The sequence below is a fragment of the Thalassophryne amazonica genome, chromosome 22, assembly GCF_902500255.1.
Source record: "Thalassophryne amazonica chromosome 22, fThaAma1.1, whole genome shotgun sequence".
Taxonomy (NCBI): Eukaryota; Metazoa; Chordata; class Actinopteri; order Batrachoidiformes; family Batrachoididae; genus Thalassophryne; species Thalassophryne amazonica.
In genome coordinates, this window is record NC_047124.1 from 9,516,524 (window position 1) to 9,534,231 (window position 17,708).

The window sequence follows — 17,708 nt, forward strand, 5'->3', positions numbered from 1 at the left end:
AGAAACACCTGGAGTGTGCAGAAAGACTCAGCAGTAGTGTTGTAACCACAAAACTCATGTAACCATGAATTCTGTTCCTCTGGGTTGGGCTCTGAGGAGTGTTACTGCTTTTCTCTGTTGCCAGGTCGACACCTGCACTTAATTGTGTTCACCTTGTGTGCCAGGTGTAAATCAGCCAACAGAAAACAAAGTGAGGAAAGTACAACACTGCTGTAAAATTCAGAGAACAGAGAGAGGAGGGACAAATGGTGCGAGAGGAGGGAGGGAAGGAGAAAACCTTCATATAAGACCAGGCTATTTCTTCTACACGGTGAGACTAACCCAAACAGGTGACATGCCCAGAGGCACCAGGATGAGATTTGGCTGGATCAAGGGATTACTTGTTGCTTTTTCCACGGCTGCAGCCGTGATGTACCTCGGCTCCATTAAGCAAGCGGCCCATATGCACTCGGACTCTGCCCAGGAGGTCCATCATAACGACTCTTTCAGAGGTCAAAACATGCTCCAGAGGATGGAGAAGATGGAGTCAGATCTCAGTAAGCTGCGTGAGTTAAATCCTCAATACTTGGTGGTTTTTGCAGTTTGAACAGTAAAAAGGTTTTTGCATGTTGTCAAATTCAGTTGTAGTAGTTGAATGTCAGCTAAATGTATTTCAGCACCACATGGAGTTTGTTCATTTGTTTGTAAATTACTCCTTGGGATCATTTTTTTTTTCATTGCACCTGCAAATCCTGAACTTCTATTACAGCTGGACAGAAGGTGAGCTCAAAAATGTCCTTTGTGCAGTATAATAACTGGAATGTCATAAAACCTAAATGTAGGGGGGAAAAGTTGAATTTCTTTGATATTTTGCAAAAATCGACTAAAATAAAAAAGAGATGGACTTTACTGTATACAGCGTTTATCTGTCCACAAATATTAACATACAACCCCAATTCCAATGAAGTTGGGACATTGTTTAAAATGTTGACTTAACTGTTGGTTACAGTCAAGATTTTATAACTTTTTTTTTTTTTTCTTGTGACGCAGATTTTGGACAAGTTCAAAGATGGCTAACGTTGATGTATTCTATGCTCATGGCCGACAGTATGAATCATGCAAATCTGCTTTTTGGCAGGGTGGAGGGTTGGGATTCTGGGAAGGACGCAGTGACAGCCAATCAGAGTCCAGAGGCACTGTGATGTCACTGGCTGGGCTCTCTGGCTGCTAATTCAACATGGCGGAATCTGCACCCAAACTGCTGCGTTTCAGTGTAAATCTAACACGTTTCTCATATATTATGTAAAAGCTAGCGAGAAATAAACACTACTAAAACTGAAAATGCTATTTCTGTAACCTGATAACACCGCTGGAGTGATTTACAAGATATCTCGCAGATGTCAGCGTTAGGGTTGCCAACCGTCCCTTGAAAAACAGAATCGTCCCTTATTTGGAAATAAAAGTGTGCGTTCCGTATTGACCTGAAACGGGACGCAGTTTGTCCCGTATTTCTGTGAGAATCAAAAAGTCTGTAAAATGTCAATGGACTTGACTGGCGCTTTATATGGAAACTTACGGTAAATTTGATCCCAGCCTCTCTCCTGCTTTTCACCAATGAGCTGACAGACACGAGTTGACAATACAGAATCACTCTTATCTCATTGGTCGAGGGACATCTGCTCGCAAGAAGATACCGACGTCATGAGCCGACGACGGTCGCTGGACGACAATAACAAAGCAGCATGGCTGATATCGATGCAGACACCGACACTGGCACTGCAGATATGCCTACGGACAGCAATGTCTGTAACGTCGTTACTCCTCCTCCTAAAAAAACAAACAAAAGAATGCAAAAATACAGGGGCGAATGAGAAAAGGAAAAATGGCTGGGTGGAAAAGGTGCGCGACAACAGCTATAAGTATTGTTTACTTTTCAGACTTTATTTTTTGCACTTTTTATCACACTAAATGTGTAAATGTGCACTGTTACATTGTTTGCACTGTTACATTGTTTTGGATGATGCAAATTTTCAATTTTTTTTGTTAATTTATACAATTTTAAGTTAAGCACTACAGAGAGATTTATTTTTAAAGAATTTTTTTTTTATTTTATGCTTTGAAGCAGGACAGAATGCTCATATTGAAATTGAGTGAAAATTTATTTTGCACTAAAAATAAATTGCTAAATAATTTGTTTTCCACGTGTTCATATCAGAACAAATGCATGTATGCATCTACTTAAATTCAGGGTCAAGTCAACAGTCAAATGGTTAAAAATTGTTTCACACAGACGCTGGGAAGGGTGAAGGCAATGGTCGGTCGGCCCTGGCGGTGAGGTGTCCCTTATTTATTTTTCAGAGAGTTGGCAACCCTAGTCAGCGTGCATGTGCATCACACGCGGTCAAAGGTACTTTCCGGTCTTATCAGAAGCTCGTGTATACAAACACACGCGTCCTGCAGACGCAATTAAAAGATACATGCCCATACGGCCGAGAGTAATTTAACATTGCCTTTTATCTAAGCTTATTCATGCACGTGGTGATGTAGATCAAGAACTTTTGGAAACCCGGCTATAGTGTCCTGATCTGATTAATGACATTTTTCAAACTCTCCAGCAGGTTGTGGAGCAGATTAATTAGACTGCTTTTGTATATCAACAGCAACACCTGTATCAACGCGTGATTCACGATATTTACGAGGTCTGTGAGAAAAGTATCCGACCTTATTATTTTTTTAAAAAACCATATGGATTTGAATCACGTGTGATTACATCAGCCAAGCTTGAACCCTCGTGGGCATGCGAGAGTTTTTTCACGCCTGTCGGTGACGTCATTCGCCTGTGAGCACGCCTTGTGGAAGGAGTGGTCCAGCCCCCTCGTCAGAATTCCTTTGTCTGAGAAGTTGCTGAGAGACTGGCGCTGTGGTTGATCAAATTTTTTTCCAAAACTGTGAGGCACATCCGACTGGACATCATTCGAGAAATTCAGCTGGTTTTCTGTGAAAATTTTAATGGCTGATGAGAGATTTTGGATTGTTTCTATCGCTGTAAGGACTTCCCACTGAGCGGGACGTCGCGCAGCGCTCCGAGGCGACGTCGTCATCCTGTTTCAAGCTGAAAACCTCCAAATTTAAGCCTCTGTTGACCCAGGACGTCGTGAGAGAACAGAGAACTTTCAGAAGAGGTCGGAATCAGCACTTTATCCGGACATTCCACTGTTAAAGGAGATTTTTGTAATGAACGACGTGCGGACGGATTGGCGAGTCGGCTCGCAGCCGGCGCACCCGCCACAGGAAAAACACCTCCGTTGGAAGCCTTAAGGACAAGTTGGAACATGCCCTGCTGTTAAACAATTTATCAGATACTCACTCAACTGAATGCCACCAAAAGCCGCCTGGATTTTACAAATGGTTATCAACACGGAGGTGTTTTTCCTGTTTTTCTGTCCTGTTTTTCCTGTTCCTTCATGAACCTTTATCAATGTGCTCTCTGTTCTGAGCTGGTCAGCTGTTCTCTTTGCTTTTAGTAACACTGATGGAAAAGCTCCAAAACCAAGACACACCAGCAGCACACAAGGATCCAGAGGTCAAGAAGGAGCCAAAGGTCATGAGGAAGCTCTACCCAAACTCGCCGCTGTTTAGTAAGTGGGGCAGCGAGCTGTCAGAGGAGGAGCAGAAAGAAGCTGAAAGTGCCTTTCAAAGATATGGCTACAACGCTTTCCTGAGTGAGAGGCTGCCCCTGAACAGAGAGATCCCCGACACCAGGAGCCCCAGGTGAAAATCACAACCTCCTCCTGTGTTCTAACCATCAGGAAAGATCTGAGTCACTAAAATATTCAGGCCTTCTTTAAAGTGTACACGAACATCACACCTCCACTCACAATATTAACATAAAAACATTTAATATACTCTAAGTGACACAAATGAAACTTGGAGAACTGTTGATGTAAGACGATCGTCTTTAAATCTCCAGCATGATGTGTAAAACTGACCTGTTTACAAATGGACTGGTTGACGCATTTTTGTGCACAACGCGAAATAATTTTTTTTTTATGCGCCAAGTGTCATCACTTTCTGCCATATTTGGCCCAAATCAGCTTGAAAATCTAATTCCTTCACCTTTGCCAAAATGAACTTTTTTAAAGGTAATTTTAGAGGCAACCTTCATGGACAGACCAGGTTTGGTCAAAGTCAGCAAAGGGACCTGGGAGGAGGAGACCAACTAACAGACAGATGCGACCTTTGCCTTAGTGAGTGACCTTTGGCAAATTTGAGCTTCAATGAGCAATTCCAGAGCCTATATATATATATATATATATATATATATATATATATATATAGTGTGTGTGTTAAGTTTGGTGCAAATTGGAGTGTACCCCGCTGACCTTTGCCAAAATAAACCCTTTGAGGACAGTGAGTGTGGGAGGAGTTTGGCGCAACCATTGGCGAAGGACTTTCGGTCGGCACCAAGGTGCTTCTGGCGGACCGTGAGGCACCTCAGGAGGGGAAAACGGAGAACCATCCAAGCTGTCTACAGTAAGGATGGGACTCTGTTGACCTCAACTGAGGATGTAATCTGGCGCTGGAAGGAACACTTTGAGGAACTCCTACATCAGACTGGAGCACCCTCTATAGTGGGGGCAGAGCTGAAAGCTGATGGAGGATTTTCATCAATTTCCCTGGTGGAAGTCACTGAAGTAGTCAAACAACTCTGCAGTGGCAAGACCCCGGGGGTTGATGAGATCCATCCAGAAATGCTGAAGGCTCTGGGTGTGGAGGGATTGTCTTGAGTGAGATGTCTCTTTAACATTGCGTTGAGGTCTGGGACAGTGCCTAAGGAGTGGCAAACTGGGGTGGTGGTTCCCATATTTAAAAAGGGGGACCAGAGAGTGTGTGCCAACTACAAGGGCATCACACTACTCAGCCTCCCTGGTAAAGTCTACTCCAGGGTGCTGGAAAGGAGGATTCGGCCGATAGTTGAACCACTGATTGAAGAGGAACAATGCAGGTTCCATCCTGGTCATGGAACAACCGACAGGCTCTTTACTCTCACAAGGATCCTGGAGGGTGAGTGGGAATATGCCCACCCAGTCTACATGTGTTTTGTGGACTTGGAGAAGGCGTATGATCGGGTACCCCCGGAGATACTATGGGAGGTGCTGCGGGAGTATGGAGTGAGGGGGGTCCCTTCTCAGGGCCATCCAATCTCTGTACTTCCAAAGTGAGAGCTGTGTTCGGGTGCTCGGCAGTAAGTTGGACTTGTTTCCAGTGGAGGTTGGCCTCCGCCAGGGCTGCGCCTTGTCACCAATCCTGTTTGTGATACTCATGGACAGGATATCGAGGTGTAGTCGGGGGGATGAGGGTTTCCGGTTTGGTGGGCTCAGGGTCTCATCACTGCTTTTTGCAGATGATGTGGTCCTGTTGGCTTCATCGGCCAGTGACCTCCAACATTCACTGGATCAATTCGCAGCCGAGTGTGAAGCGGCTGGGATGAGGATCAGCACCTCTAAATCTGAGGCCATGGTTCTCAGCAGGAAACTGATGGATTGCCTACTCCGGGTAGGGAATGCGGCCTTGCCCCAAGTGAAGGAGTTCAAGTACCTCGGGGTCTTGTTCACGAGTGAGGGGATGATGGAGTGTGAGATTGGCGGGAGAATTGACGCAGCAGGGATGGTATTGCATTCGCGCTACTATACTGTTGTGACAAAAAGGGAGCTGATCCAAAAGGCGAAGCTCTCGAGTTACTGGTCAATCTTCGTTCCTACTCTCACCTATGGTCATGAGTGTTGGGTCATGACCGAAAGAACTAGATCGCGGGTACAAGCGGCTGAAATGGGCTTCCTCAGGAGGGTGGCTGGTGTCGCCTTTAGAGACAGGGTGAGAAGTTCGGTCATCCGTGGGGAGCTCAGAGTAGAGTCGCTGCTCCTTCGTGTTGAAACGAGCCAGCTGAGGTGGTTCGGGCATCTGGTAAGGATGCCTCCTGGGCGCCTTCCAACGGAGGTGTTCCAGGCACGTCCATTTGGGAGGAGACCCTGGCGAAGACCCAGGACTAGGTGGAGGGATTATATCGCCACACTTGCCTGGGAACGCCTCGGGATCCCCAAGTCAGAGGTGGTCATTGTGGCATGGGAAAGGGAAGTCTGGGGTTTCCTGCTGGAGCTGTTGCCCTGCGACCCTAACCCGGAAAAGCAGTTGGTGATGAGTAACAAAAATTTAAAATTATTTTTTGTTACCTTTCTTACAGGTGTGTTGAGAAAAAGTACCCAGATGACCTTCCTTCAATCAGTGTTGTGTTAATTTACCTGGATGAAGCACTTTCCATCATCAAAAGGGCCATCCGCAGCATCATAGACAAGACACCCGCTAAGCTGCTGACAGAAATCATACTGGTGGACGATCACAGCACAAACGGTATTCTGACAGAAAATCCTGCACTTTGGCTTAACTCAGAGTAACACGGGAGTGAAGTGCAGGAAGTTGATGTTTGGACAGTAAGATGGGCAGTATCACTGTATTGTGCTGTATGTGTTTTTATGGTCAAAGCCAAAATATCATCTATCAGAGCTTTTGGCCAAATTCTGTTGTACCTGTATTAATGGTAAATGCCCACCAGGTGGAGACATTGCTCCACTTCCAGAATCCTGGGACATGATTACGATCAACCTGTTGCTTATAGTTGTAGATTTATCTCAGATTAAATCTAAGCACTCAAATTCCCAAAAGTCTGTTCATTTCCAGTATCCTTCTGCTGCAGAAGATTTAAAGGAGAAACTGGATGAATACATCCTCTCCATCCATGAGGAGCGTCCAAACCTGGTGAAGAAAGTCCAGCATTCTGAGCAGCTCGGCCTCACCCAGGCCAGACTGTCGGGCTGGAAGGCTGCCATGGGCGATGTCGTTGCAATCTTAGACGCTCACATTGAAGTCCACATCCAATGGTTGGTCAAGTGCAGAATAATACATGTTGATAAAACTTGAAGCCTGATTCTCTGTACATGCTACAGAACTTTTTTTTTTTTTTTTTTAAAGACAAGTCATTGTGTGTCCAGGGCAGAGCCGCTGTTGGCTCGCATCAAAGAGGACCGCACATTGATTTTAACGCCAGTGTTTGACAGAGTTAATTTCGACGACTTGACGGTGACACCATATGTGCCTGCAGCAGATGCATTTGACTGGGCTCTCTGGTGCATGTACGAGTCATTCAGGCCCGAGTGGTACGCTCTGAAAGATGAGTCGATGCCTGCCAAGTAAGTGCACATTAACAGTTGGCCACGTGATGCGTTTTTCTACACACAGGGGTCATCAGTCTTGAAGACCCCAGCGACTGGAGAAGGCCAAAATTAATTTCTGATTTGAAGTCACCCACAGAGTGACCTCTATTGGCTCAATGAAAACTAGACTCACCTAGAATGGAAGAAACTCAGTGATGCCAATTTTGCATGCGTCACCAGCTGTTCATAAATGCGGTTTGCCATTTTTACCTGAACCACCGAAGGCGATACAGATCTTGGAAATGCTTTCTGTGTGCCCGTCTCTGTGTGTCATTGATTATCCAATATCTTGACAAAAAGTTCAAGTATCAAGGTGAAATTTTGTTTAGATAATAATCACGGCCACCGTGGGGCCAAGTCTCTACAGATAAAACGGGTAATAAAAAATAAGGGAACATAAGGCACCTATTGTATTATTTATTTATTTTTTTACATATAATATAAGGCAACTGAACATTTACAGAACAAATTTGTTGATAAAAGCTCGTTTTGAAGCATTGGATTCAATCAATCATCTGTCCTTATACCATCCATCGTTGCTGCAGTTCTAACTGCACATTGATCAGCACCACCCATTTCACTCTAAGGCTCAGGCACATACTGGCATGACAAATGAATATGATAAGATTCAGCAGGGTTTCATGACGTAATAACTGGATCACACCGGAGGATCACAATGTCTACAACACGTTCGAGTAGGCGGATGATGCATTGTTTGTCCCGAAACGATCCCAGTGTGCACTATGCCAAATCCAATGTGGCAGGATCCGTGTAACGGTCTATTGGGAAACACTGGTCCATATATTGATTCATCCCAATAGACAACAGTTCAGCACTTAAACCAGGTTTCACATTTCATGTACACTCGAAGTGTGGTTGATCTTTTTTTGTATTTTGGTGCTAGGAGCCCCTCCATCATGGGGATACTTGTAGCTGATCGCAAATTCTTTGGAGAGATTGGAAGCCTTGATGGTGGAATGAAGATTTATGGTGGGGAAAATGTGGAGCTCGGAATTCGGGTAAGGTTTTTAACTGTTCCAAATTGGCCAATGTATAATTTGAAGCATAAATAACCTCAAGATAAAGTGAGGGTAACATTGACACTCTCTCTAAATTTGACTTGTCTTTTGGTGATATGTTGGATGTTTATGTTTAGGGGAGGTGATGGTCTAGTGGTTAAGGTGTTGGGCTTGAGTCCAGAAGATCATGGGTTCAAATCCCCACCTGACTGGAAAATCACTAAGGGCCCCTTGGGCAAGGCCTTTAATCCCCTATTGTTCCCGGTGTGTAGTGAGCGCCTTGTATGGCAGCACCCTGACATCGGGGTGAATGTGAGGCATAATTGTAAAGTGCTTTGAGCGTCTGATGCAGATGGAAAAGCACTATATAAATGCAGTCCATTTACCATTTGTTTATTTCAATTCATTTCATTTAATTCATTTCACAAGTCACAACAAAGCTGCCTCAAAGTGCTTTACACAAGTAAGGTCTAACCTTACCAACCCCTAGTGCAAGTACACAAGCAAAGGTGGTAAGGAAAAACTCCTTCAGATGATACTGAGGAAGAAACCTCAAGCAGACCAGACTCAGAGGGGTCAGGATGACCCACTGCTTAGGCGATTCTAACAATTACAAGGTTTTTACAAAGTTTTACAGAGCTGAAGAAATGGAAAACATGAAATCAAACATCATCTGCTGTATCAGCTTCAGGCATGGCATTGATTGCAGCAGATGATTTCACTGATGAACTCATCCCATCTGCTCAAAATCATGTTAATCTATGAAATCACCTGATGGAGTCGGTGGCGGCAAAGAAAACCTGCACCCTCTTGGCCCTTTCTGGAATACTTTGGACACCACTGATATAACTCATCAGCAGTAAATCGACAGGAAAGCAGAGAAAATGAAACATGATCACCGGCCACTAGCCCTAAGCTTCACTAACAGACCCAAAATGGCCCTGTGATCCACAGATTTTTTTTTTATTCACCCTAGGAACACAAAGTAGTCCTGCGCCTTGAGAACGCAGAGCCCGGGCCGGCACGTAGGGTTTAATTAGGTCAGCTAAGTAGGGAGGTGCTAGTCCTTGAAAAATTTTATAGGTTAATAGCAGAACCTTAAAATCCAACCTCACAGAGAGAGGAAGCCAGTGAAGAGATGCCAAAATGGGTGTAATGTGGTCAAACTTTCTGCTTCCTGTCAAGCGTCTGGCAGCAGCGTTTTGAACCAATTGGAGACCCCTAATGCTGGACTGTGGTAAACCAGAAAATAGAACAATGAAACATTAGAACACTTCTTATTTGCCATTTTAAATAATGCAGAGACTCTGTTAGGACTCTAATTAAGTACAGAAGCTCAGCTTTGTGTGTTTCAGTGCAACATGCACGTGACACTGAAATTCCTGCTAATAAGACTATTCTCTGGATGTGCTCTACCCTGTGCAAGTTCAGTTTTAGTGAAACTAAGTAAAAAGCATAAAGTGAATGAAACAACCAGAGTCAAACCCTTTTGAAACATCTGTGATTCACCTTTAGTGTGGGTATGCTCTTTGTTCCAACAGGTATGGCTGTGTGGAGGCAGCATAGAGGTCATTCCGTGCTCCAAAATTGCCCATATTGAGCGGCACACCAAACCTTACCTGCCAGACCTGAGTGCAATGATGAAACGTAATGCACTGCGGGTGGCAGAGGTGTGGATGGATGAATATAAGCGCAATGTCTACATTGCATGGGGCCTACCTTTCAAGGTACAAGCCTGAAGACTCATCATTCATACATGAACATACATGAACCTCTGTTTACACTAATGCCTGAATTAGACGGCCTTTAACTCACACACTCAACAGAACTGCTCCTGCTGGAGATGTCCATGTTCAAGGCCTCCATTGTTGAAGCAGCTGCTCCGAGTTGTTTCCAGGCGGTTCTTGGTGCTTGTCATGGTGGCAACCCAAGAACCCGCTGGTGGATATCTGCAGCGAGGGAAGCAGTCAAGCTGAAGGGGGAGGCGTTTAATGTCGGGTTGGCACGTAGGCCTCCAGAATCAGCAGACAGGCCAAAAGCACTGCAGGCTTAGTGGTTATTCAGGCAAAACCCAGGTGAGGGGAGGAGTTTGAGGCAAACCAAAAGTCATTTTCTGTGGTATCTCCAAACTTGTTGTGCTGAATGGTGATATGCCTCAGGAAAAGGAGGTACTTCTTAGCCAAAGGTGTTTTCAGCAAGGTTAGATATCTGCTTACTTGGACTTAGGATATTGTTGAGTGGTAGAAGAAACACTTGGAGGGTCTCCTCAACCCTACTGACATTCCCTCATCAGAGGAAGCAGGGATGGGAGGCTTGAACAGATCTGGTGCCACCTATTTGCCAGAGGTCACTGATGTAGTCAAAGAAATTCTCAGTGGCAAGTCATTAGCCATGTATAAGATTTGCCCAAAGATGCTGAAGTCTCTGCTCTGAAGAGCTGGCATGCTGATGCAGTATTGAATGGGGGTCAAGGACAGTGCCTCTGGATTTGCAAACTCGGATGGTGGTTCCCATCTTTAAAAAGGGGAGTGGTGGAGAGTGGGTTCTAATTATTGAGGAATCCCACTTCTTAGCCTCTAGATGAAAGCCTATACCCAGGTACTAGAGAGAAGACTAATACAAACTGTCAAACTTTGGATTCAGGAGGAACAATGCTGGTTTTCTCTTGGTTGTGGAACATTGAGCCAGCTTTTTACCCTCTCAGGGATATTTGAAAGCACTTGGGAGTATGACAACCAGGCTACATGTGTTTTGTAGAATTAGAGGCCAACAACCGGGCACCCAGTCTCTTTACAACCAAAGTAGGAGCTGTGTCCACATTCTCTGCATTTCATCAGAACTGTTTCCTTTGGGTGCCGGACTCCATCAGAGCTGCCCCTTGTCACCGGGCCTATTCATGATGTTCATAGACAGGATTTCAAGGCACAGTTGGTGGTTGGACAGTATCCAGTTTGTTGACTTCAAAAATGTGTCTTTGCTTGTAGTAAGTGATGTGGTTCTGTTTGTTTCATCAGATTGATTTCTGATGGGCACCGGGCAAGTTTGAGGCAGAGTGTGACTTGACTGGGATGAGAATCAGCAACTGCAAATGTGAGCCCATGTCCTCTGTGCGAAATGGGTGGTTTCCTTCTGGTTAAGGGGAGAGTTGCCCCAAGTGGAGGAGTTCATGTATCTCTGGCCTTGTTCACTATTGGGGATAGGATGGAGCATGAGATTGCTCGATGGATCAGTGCTACATTTGAGGTCCTGTGGATGCTGCACCAGCCCAAAACAAGAAGCAGGAATGATAGAGGCCCTTACTGAGGATAGGGATGTGTGAGATAACTTTCTTAGTTTGCTGCCACAGTCACCTGGACTCTGACAAGTGTCAGAAAATCAGTGCCTGAAAATATAATTCCTGTTAACCATTTCATCTTGTTTGTGGTGTGATTGACCCTTTAGAATCACGGTATAGACATCGGGGATGTTTCTGAAAGGAAGAAGCTCAGAGAAAAGCTCAAATGTAAGCCCTTCCAGTGGTATCTGGATAACGTTTACCCCTTGTTGGAGCCGCTGAAAGACCTGCAAGGTTATGGCGCGGTGAGTAACATCATCAACAATACTCGTGGAAAACTGAACATAAGACCAACAGCAGCTACATTTCAAAGTAGCATAGGCATCTGTTTTAGGTTTAAACAATTCCCACAAAATTCTAGACTAATTGTAAATGTCCACCTTGTGCACAGGCTGCTGCAAGATGCAATGGTGAACTGTTTCTGAAAGAAGCAGATATTGCAATAGCAGTAAGAGGAGCTTTTTGAAGATTCAAACCAAAGTTTCTTCATAATAATAGCTGTAGATTTGAAATGATAAACAGCCACCTACTTCACAAAATAGTTGCTTCCAAGTAATTTTGAAATATGTGTAAGGATGCCCTGCTAAACATCACTGTTCTGCTACAAATGCTGATTCAAGTGGTTGTGTTCTGTGAAAATGATGTGGACATTTTCCAAAAAGTACTTCTGACCCTCCATTGACATTGGTGGTATGCAGCAGCCAGTGTCGCCGACCAAATGGTCCCCCGAAAAATCGGTCCGCCCTGCCTTCACTGCGTATGCATCATTAGCCGCAGTTCACGGATCGCCTCGTTTCTGCTTAAAACTGCCTTGTTTCTGCTTAAAACTGATTTTAGAATGATTTAAAAGGTTTTACTTTTATCATCTGATGGTTAATAATCCCATTTATCCATTTGATCGCTTTGGGTGAAGAAACCTTCTCAGATGAGCTGCTGTGGTCCGAAATGACACATGCACAGTGGAGGAAGGGCGGGCCAATTTTTAGGGGGAGACCGTTCTGTCTGCAACACCCGCTTCATGCTTCCCAACACTGATCTTGCCCATACTCAACCTCCTTGCCCATTGGACAGCAGATACTGGCAAGATGGTGACAACTGCAGCAGCCGTATTTACAAAACCTTTGGGTGACCACACAGAGGGTTTGTTCAGAATATACACATGGTATAGTTTTTTCCTTATCATACTTGCTCAAGGGGGTTTTGTGTGGTTAGACCTTACTTGTGTGAAGCGCCTTGAGGCAGCTTTGTAGTGATTTGGTGCTATATAAATAAAATACATTGAATTAATAATTATAATTCATTTTATTGTGTAAAAAGTATACAAAAAGTATATATAAACACACATTGTACATTTTGATATAACACTACAAGAGAAACTCATGAGATAATACTAAAATCCTACAAATTTAACTGGACGGCCTTCATCGTAATATTTTTTGAATATATTAATAGATGGAGACTGTACTACGCATTCTGGAAGACTGTTCCACTAAAAAAACTGTTCTGTTACTAAAAAAATAATTTCCTTAAGTCTAGTTCTGTTTACTTCAACAATATACAGTAGTGTTCAGAATAATAGTAATGCTATGTGATTAAAAAGATTAATCCAGGTTTTGAGTATATTTCTTATTGTTACATGGGAAACAAGGTACCAGTAGATTCTCACAAATCCAACAAGACCAAGCATTCATGATATGCACACTCTTAAGGCTATGAAATTGGGCCGTAGACAGTTTGTGAGACGACCCCCAAACTCTGAATTCAAGCCACAGTTCACAGTGAAGACAGTGAAGCATGGTGGTGCAAGCATCATGATATGGGCATGTTTCTCCTACTATGGTGTTGGGCCTATATATCGCATACCAGGTATCATGGATCAGTTTTTTTATGTCAAAATACTTGAAGAGGTCATGTTGCCTTATGCTGAAGAGGACATGCCCTTGAAATGGGTGTTTCAACAAGACAATGACCCCAAGCACACTAGTAAACGAGCAAAATCTTGTTTCCAAACCAACAAAATTAATGCCCCGCAGATGTGAAGAAATCATGAAAAACTGTTGTTATACAACTAAATACTAGTTTAGTGATTCACAGGATTGCTAAAAAAGCAGTTTGAACATAATAGTTTTGATTCTGTGTAGGCTCTCAGTTGTCCAGGTGGTTTCCATAGTAGAGAAGCTTGAATCTTCGACTGGACTGGGTTGCTTGATGCGAGGACGTTTTGCTTCAAATCGCAGAGGTTTCCTCAGCTGAAATTCTTGCTCTGGTGGTCTGACTTCTGTCTTGACTCTTGTAGAGAAGAATAACCAAGAAGTCACAAAAGCTGGAGTTTTAAACCTAACCAGACCCCTTCTACCGAGAGGCAGACTGCTATAGGCCAGTGACTAAACAATAGCTCTAATTAGCACCTATTGTGCTCTAGTTAGCACCCTCCTAATGACAGGGCAGCTGTCCCTCTCCTGATGGCTCCCTTGACGACTCTGCTGATGACGTGAATGACTCATTACCATGAACAAAAGACTGAAACTGCTTTGACCTGAGTACCCCATTGTAAACACGGGATAAAGCGTGTTTCAGACCCCTCCCCGGTTAAGGCTGGGTTTCAAACGTTTCACAACGAATGCCTCCTTGACCCCTCTCTCAAACCATTTCTTCTCTCTGCCTAATATTTTAACTTCCTTGTCCTCAAACGTGTGGTTAGTGTCTTTAAGGTGGAGATGAACTGCAGACTGAGGCCCACTGGCGCCCTCTCTGCAGTGCTGGTATAGCCTTTTGTGTAAAGGTTGCTTCGTCTCACCTATGTAGTGTTCGTTACAGTTTTCCTGACATCTGATAGAATACACTACATTGCTCTGTTTGTAACTAGGGATCATGTCCTTAGGGTGAACTAATTTCTGTCTCAAGGTGTTAACCGGTTTAAAGTAAACTGGGATTTTGTGCTGTCTGAAGATCCTCTGTAGTTTTTCCCCTACTCCTGCTAAATAAGGGAGAGACACTCCTCTTCTTCTTGTCTCCGTCTCCTGTCTATCTGGTCTCTTTGTTCTCTCCAGGGACCATTGTGGGTACCCGCATACTGTGAGGGCTTTCCGGACAAGTTGTTGTTCTTTAGCCCTTCCCTCTGCAGTTGTGGGCACCTGTAGGGTTCTGTGTTGAAGCGTCCTGATCACACCGAGCTTGTGTTCAAGGGGGTGGTTTGAGCCAAAGAGCAGATATTGGTCAGTGTGAGTTGGTTTTCTGTAAACCCCTGTCTGGAGCTGCCTGTTCTCTCCAATCGTAACATCACAGTCCAAGAAGGCTAAATGGTTGTTTCTAGCATCCTCACATGTGAACTTGATATTGGAGTCCACCAAGTTGATGTGCTCTGTAAAGTCCTCAACCTCCTGTTGCTTGATTTTAACCCATGTGTCATCAACATATCTGAACCAGTGACTGGGAGAGATGCCGGTGAAAGACGTCAAGGCTGCCTTCTTTGTGAAACGTTTGAAACCCAGCCTTAACTGGGGAGGGGGGTCTGAGACACGCTTTATCCCCTGTTTACAATGGGGTACTCAGGTCAAAGCAGTTTCAGTCTTTTGTTCATGGTAATAAGTCATTCACATCATCAGCAGAGTTGTCAAGGGAGCCATCAGGAGAGGGACAGCTGCCCTGTCATTAGGAGGGTGCTAACTAGAGCACAATAGGTGCTAATTAGAGCTATTGTTTAGTCACTGGCCTATAGCAGTCTGCCTCTCGGTAGGAGGGGTCTGGTTAGGTTTAAAACTCCAGCTTTTGTGACTTCTTGATTATTCTTCTCTACAAGAGTCAAGACAGAAGTCAGACCACCAGAGCAAGAATTTTAGCTGAGGAAGCCTCTGCGATTTGAAGCGAAACGTCCTCGCGTCAAGCAACCCAGTCCAGTCGAAGATTCAAGCTTCTCTACTATAATAGTTTTGAGTTTATAGCATCAACAGCAGATGCTACTATTACTGTGAACACCCCCTTTTCTACTTTTTTTTTTCTTTCTAATAGCCCAATTTCATAGCCTTAATAGTGTGCATATCATAAATGCTTGGTCTTGTTGGATTTGTGAGAATCTACTGAATCTACTGGTACCTTGTTTCCCATGTAACAATAAGAAATATACTCAAGACCTGGATTAATCTTTTTAGTCACATAGCACTACTATTATTCTGAACACTACTGTAAGGGTGGCTCCTCAAACCTGCATAATGTCTTAAGGTAAAGAAAATTCTAAACCATTCTAACTATTCAAAACCATGCATAATTTTCTAATAGATCTCCTCTAATTCTTCTGTTTTCCAAGATAGTAATACCTAATTCTCTGTCTGTCCTCATATGATATAATTCAGGAACTAATTTGGTTGCCCGTCTCTGTACCTTTTTACAGGACCTGAATTACATTGTGGTCCGTCTCTGTACCTTTTACAGGACCTGAATTACATTGTGGTCCATTCCCACATCTTGAAAGAATCCATCTATCTGCTGCAATTAGGTGAAACGGTGAACCAGATTACAACTGCAGTGTTCTCCGTCAACCCAAAATGTTAATGAATATTTTAGAAAGCAAATGTGCAGTTGTGGTTTTCTTAGAATTGTCTATGTGTGCACAATTATTAGTGTGCAGAATTATTTGCAACTAAATAAGTCCCTTTGGCTGCTCCCTTGTTTTCACTCAGGGTCGTGATCTATATGTTGATTTGGCACAAGTTTTATGCCAGATGCCCTTCTTGACGCAACTCCACATTACATGGAGAAATGTGGCAAATAGTGAAGTGTACTCATTTACAGAGGAGCCCTCCAGGCAATGTAATTTTTCCATTTTGATTTTCTCTGTGACTATGTATCAGTTTTTGCTTCCATTTTCAGATGATAAACGACTTGAAACCTGAACTTTGTATTGATCAAGGCCCAGTGCCGGGCAACACACCCATTCTGTATGGCTGCCACTTCTACGGCCCACAGGTATGTTTGTTTGTTGCCAGTTCAAAATCAAAGCCTAAATTTGTGGATAATTATTATTGTTTGGTGCAGCAATGTTATTACCGCACTGATGGACAAATGTACATTGGTGGAATCAAATCTCACAAGTACAACAGCAACCGCTGTCTGACCGACCCCGGTAGAGGCAACACACCGGGACTGTACGAGTGCAAAGCGGCCAAACAGAAGAAGTACCACATACTTTGGGATTTTAAACAAGTAAAGTTTTCATTATTAAACTAGAAAAAAAATGGTCATCAAAGTGACCTTTTTTTTTTTCATGCTGATAAATCAAGTGTTTACGTAAAGGTTGAAACTGTGCTTTATTTATTTTGAACACAGGGAGGCGCTGTTCAGAACAAAGACACAAAGAGATGTCTGGAAATCGCCATGGCTGCTAACGGCTATTACGAACTTGTTATTCAGCAATGCACCAATCAAAGCTGGAAGATACAACATGTCATAAAAGCCTTCTGAAAGCACAAAACTGGAGACGATAACTGAGCCGTAACTTTGGTTAGTCACATCAACAAGGAAGACGTGTTGTCAGGGTGAAAGATGTATGAATTCTAAATTTGTGAACAGGTGTTTTGTTTTACATTAATATATATAATCTGCACAGCTGGAGACTGATGTGAATGAGGGTTTATTTATCTTTTTTATCCACATCAAGGGAATTATAGGTCCAGAAAACAGCTTTCAGACAAAATATAATGTCAAGGTGTCTTACACGACACCACGATGACGTAGACAACAATGCAGTGGCGTGTACACGTGCACACAGGCTCGTTTCCTGGTTTTACCCTCAATAACAGGCTCCACATCACAACTCAGGAAGGAACCATAAAACCTGTATAAACTAAATATTTTCAATCAATGTTTTAAGTAGAAATACTGCAGTTCTGACAACAAGTTGAAACCAGAGATTTGTTTAAATGCAGCATATGAAGACACATGAATGAAGGAAATAAAAGTGGACCAATGTTTTCAATGAGATGACTGGACTTTTTTCACAAAACCTTTTCATTTTAATTTCCTGCACTTTCAATTAAAATCATTATAGAAAATTTGCATAATTTATTACCACCCTTGAAAAAATGTCAGCTACTTATTTTATAAACACTATAG

General features: G+C 43.4%; 1 protein-coding gene across 1 annotated transcript; it reads left to right on the top strand.

Annotated features, from left to right (window-relative positions):
* The first annotated feature begins 334 nt into the window (after positions 1 to 334).
* Positions 335 to 17,090, top strand: LOC117504108 (probable polypeptide N-acetylgalactosaminyltransferase 8). Its single transcript, XM_034163487.1, has 11 exons — positions 335 to 545; positions 3,504 to 3,750; positions 6,221 to 6,387; positions 6,731 to 6,914; positions 7,026 to 7,223; positions 8,152 to 8,266; positions 9,808 to 9,993; positions 11,708 to 11,845; positions 16,467 to 16,562; positions 16,632 to 16,799; positions 16,923 to 17,090. Exons 1-11 carry the CDS (start codon positions 335 to 337, stop codon positions 17,055 to 17,057), a joined length of 1,845 nt encoding a protein of 614 aa, XP_034019378.1. The 3' UTR covers positions 17,058 to 17,090.
* The last annotated feature ends 618 nt before the right edge of the window (positions 17,091 to 17,708 follow it).

Coding starts and splice junctions, on each gene's coding strand:
- LOC117504108 (XM_034163487.1), top strand. CDS start 335: ATGCCCAGAGGCACCAGGATGAGATTTGGCTGGATCAAGGGATTACTT. Junction 6,915..7,025: donor ATTGAAGTCCACATCCAATG/GTTGGTCAAGTG, acceptor TTGTGTGTCCAG/GGCAGAGCCGCTGTTGGCTC. Junction 9,994..11,707: donor CATGGGGCCTACCTTTCAAG/GTACAAGCCTGA, acceptor TTGACCCTTTAG/AATCACGGTATAGACATCGG.